Source organism: Tauraco erythrolophus, chromosome 1 (genome assembly GCF_009769465.1).
Source record: "Tauraco erythrolophus isolate bTauEry1 chromosome 1, bTauEry1.pri, whole genome shotgun sequence".
Taxonomy (NCBI): domain Eukaryota; kingdom Metazoa; phylum Chordata; class Aves; order Musophagiformes; family Musophagidae; genus Tauraco; species Tauraco erythrolophus.
Window position 1 is genome coordinate 33,232,808 of NC_141465.1, and position 4,274 is coordinate 33,237,081.

The 4,274-nt window shown below is 41.3% G+C and overlaps 1 protein-coding gene across 1 annotated transcript; it reads right to left on the minus strand.

Annotated features, from left to right (window-relative positions):
- Positions 1–3,046: 3,046 nt before the first annotated feature.
- On the minus strand, positions 3,047–3,757 carry CLDN14 (claudin 14). Its single transcript, XM_009979168.2, has one exon. It carries the CDS (start codon positions 3,755–3,757, stop codon positions 3,047–3,049), a length of 711 nt encoding a protein of 236 aa, XP_009977470.1.
- Positions 3,758–4,274: the final 517 nt, after the last annotated feature.

Here is a 4,274-nt window from a genome sequence, read left to right on the forward strand (position 1 = left end):
ACATATTTACAGGACACAGAATTTCCATTGATCTTAATACACTGATGTGAAAAACCTTAATTGCTAGCTAATCGTAGGTCTGGTAACTTTGTCTTAGATCAGCAGAACTTCTAATGACTGAATTCAGTTCATTTCCTCATCTTATTAGTTAACTTAGACACATTTCTTGAATAAACAAGTGAAGTTTTGATATGGTTTATAAGTTACCTCACTCTAGTACTTGTGCTCAGCACTGTGGAAAAACCAGAACGAAAATACCAACCAGTTCATGACCCAGAAAGCTTCTGTCTGACCAGTGGCTCTATCTGGTTTTGTGACAGTGAAGAGCACGGTGCATCTCAGGCCCTGGTTTTCAGGGCAGCTCTGCCCTTCTGAAATGCATCCCCTTTCCTTGACACTGTCACTTATCGATGCCACTGATGACCAAGGGATTACTTGGCAAAGGAGGGGCAGTGGGGATTCATTCCCTGGCTAAAATCTCAGAGCAAAGCCTCATCGTACTGCCTGCATGGGACCAGCAAGCCAGGCCCCAGGCAAGGAGAGAGGAAGGTTTGGCCACTGGTCTGCATGGCAGCAAGGAAGCAGGGGAGGATCTCGGGTTATCGGCACATACGTCAGTCTGGGGTAGTTCAGCCCAACCTCTAAGGCTGCTAGAATGGATATGGGTTTTTTTTGTTTCAAAAGGCAGCATAAAAAAAAAGAAGCAGAAATTTATGTCAGTTTTAGCACAGAACAAGATCCACTGTTTCGCAGCCCCTGTGAAAGAAACCATTTCCTTCTCTGTATTGACATCAGAGCACTTCCAGGTATTTTTGCCAGGACTTTATAAACCGTTCTTACTACTGTCTCGTATCCTGCTTGGCTGGGAATTTGTGCAGTGAGAATAGCACTACACATAAGTATTCCCACTGCACAAGCATCTTGGCAAGTGAATTAATTTATCAGTATATAGCAAAAATACTACCTAATGAGACACAAGCCCATTTCCTGCACTTGGACTCATGTTCCAGTATTCATGGCTGTCCAAAGTCCTTGTTCGAAGTTGATATGTAATCACTTGGCTAGACCTATTGTAATGTAAACACAGAAAAAACACTACATAATCCACCACCTTCATTAGGCAACCTTTCATCCGAAAAAGGCATCCCAGAAAATCTGTAGTGGACTATGAACAGTTTGACTCCATATTCTCTAAGAAGCCATTGTCAAAGCAGCTTCTGTTCATTCCTTGCACCTCAGAGTCTGTTATTAAGATGTTTGCAGCGGCAGTGAATTTTCTGTACAATTTTTTTTTCACATCGTATGTAATAGCTACAGTTAATAAAACATGAGTTTATAAGCAGTTGTTACCAATCAATCACCAAAGCCTGGTCCCAGATCCTTTTTGTTATTGTTGGTCTCAGCAAATTTCCTAGAAATGACATTTTGCTTTTTAAAAACAGTGATGATGATAACTTGAATCAATGCTGAAAAACATTGTGACAATTCAGATCTACATGAAAAAAAAGGCTATGTGATCAAACATGGAAAGGAGGGTTCAGAGAGAAACCAGGGGAAATGTTGAAAGGATCCCAGCTCTGGGGGTATTACTGGGTGATAATGTAATTGCAAACAGGCTTTTTGCCAAATAAAGTATACCAAGTGTAGCTGCCTGGAACTATTTTTTTTTAATTCTACTGAATGTCAGTGTGTTGGTCCATATGTTGCTCTGGAGAAACCTATAGCTTTCTGGGATTAAGAGGAATCTAGTGCTTTTATTTTTTGTGATGTTTTATACCATAGTGTGTATTGCACTGGACTTCACTGTAACATGAAATGGAGAGGGCTGGAGTTCTTTGTTCATTAGTTTGTTTTTTAATTGTTTGAACACACTGAGGAATGATTGCATTTCACAAGGATTTTAGAAGTAAACGTCTTGATTTTATATTCCTCCTGACCAGCAGTGGTCATGGTCCATCAGTGTAACCATTGCTGGTAAGGAGGCTGCCTTGTGCGCTGAAGCTTGGCAGAATGGAAGTTTCCCAAATGCCGCTGGAGTAGATGGAATTATTCTTACTACCCTTAATGTACCTTCACTGAGGACCCCAGGCAAAAACCATCAGGACTGACCCTAAGAAACCAGTACATTTCATTACATGATATTTGGGGATAGGATTCTAGAAAGTGTTTTTCTGATCTGTATAATGCATAGATTGTACAGAATGCTAAATCTGCTGAAGACCTAAATGCCTCTTCTGTGACAAATTCTAATTTTAATTTCTCTTTTTAATTTTTTAAAGTCTAACATCAAATGTCTAGTTTTGTGCTACTACTGACATTTCTAAAAACCCAATTCTGATACACTGAGATGGTTTATTTCCATCACAATGCATCATCTTGTTCCAAAAATGTGCTAAAATTTTATTTTAATAAGGTCAAAACATTGTAGTATAATTTAAAATATTTGCTATAACATTCTGTCAAATACATCTGTCATAATGCTATTGAAATTCATATTTCAAGAGACTACAAAAAAAAATCAAACAGAAAGTTAAGTCAAAGCCAAACTAACACCTTGTCATAATGAAACACTCACACGTTATGGAAACGAGAAACTTAGCAGGCAATCACTGCTGAAAATCACTGTCTCTCACCATGAAGTTCTCAGTTTTAGGCAAAACGGCGTCTTTTGTTGGAACACTGTTCAAACAACAAGTTGTGACCAGTTCCGCCCTAGTGCTCTTCCCAGGGCAGAAACTACAAACCAAACTATTACTTTTAGCAAAACTGCCCTTGAATTGGCTGCCTGCAAAACTCCAGTTGAAAGTAGGCAGGTCTGTGCTGTCTCTGGACTGTCACAGCCTCCTTTGTACTTATTTTCCAGGTTTTGCAGCAAGCAGTTTTGTGTTCGCAATCTTTCTCTCTTCGGAAAGAAAGGAAAGGAAGAAACGAACAATGGTAAACTTTGTATCACAACCCTTATAAATTAAAAGTCGTCTTAGCTTTGTTTTGTGCCATGCACAGAAATTATAAAGCAGCTGTATCCCGCAGGCAAATCTTAGGGAACTCACACATAGTCATTTAATCTGTAGCCGCTATGGGAAGCAGATGTCAGGGAAGAAGCATGGTTTCCCTTGTAGGCAGTCGGTGGTCTACAGGAGGGAGCAGTCCTTCTTACGCTGCTGGGCTGCATCTGGTAAGGTGTCTCGTTCTCACGACACTGGCTTGATGTGCACAGCAGAGCACCGCCGAGGATCGTCAAAGATGCGGAGACGAAGCCAAGGTAAAGAGCTTGACCTATCTCGTACTTCATCCCACTGGGAAGCATGGGGTTGTAGAAATCTGTAACAACGTCGTTAGTGGTCCAAGAAACAGGTACCAGGCAAACGAGACCAGCCAGGATGAAAACGATTCCCCCAGAGACGGCGATGGAGGCTTTGGCAGAAGTCCCCTTGGCACACCGCGTGCACTTCATACCGATGACAGCGATCACGCATGCCAGCGTGGAAAGGACGCAGGAAATTACCATCATGGCACGGGCGACTTGGAGGTCACGGGGCAACGCCAGCTGGGAGCGGTGGACTTGGCACTGGTAGATGCCGGTGCTGTGCCAGACGCACTCCATCCAAAGCCCTTTCATATAGGCCACAGCTGTTATAATATTGGTGCCTACATGTGCCGTTCGCCACCAGTGTGGCAGAATAGTAGCAATTAATGTCCCAATTAGGCCGAGCAGGCTTAGAGAGAAGCCAAGCAACTGAACAGCCGAGCTTGCCATGTTAATGTTTGTCCTGCTTAGTTCTCTTAATAAAGCACCTCCGCTTGAATTCCTTCGGAAAACACGAGCTTTTCTTGGAAGATATGCAGCTGTTTTACTTTGACACCTTCTGCTCTCCTAATAAAAGGTAATTGAGGAAAAAAGGAGTTAATTATTACCCAAATGCATTACCTCTTCAGCCAGTAAGGTGCATTCCAAGTGCAGTTAGTGCAATAATTAGCATAGTTATGGCTGTTAATAGTACTTTTGTGGAAGTAATGGGAAAGTAAGCTTCCCTCTTCACTTATATAAACAGTCTCCTGTTGCCCACTGGGAAGAAAACTCAAGACAATTTATGAAATGGAAAAAAATATTTTAAATGCAAATATTCCTCTTCCCAGTAGACTCTTCAAAAAAACAAACATGATTTCCTTTCTAAAGAAGAGAATTAGCTAGTGTTAACATTTGCAATGAATGAGATTTATAAAGTAGGGAACTGCAGGTTGCTTTAAACGATCAAAACATTCCCAGAAGGTCA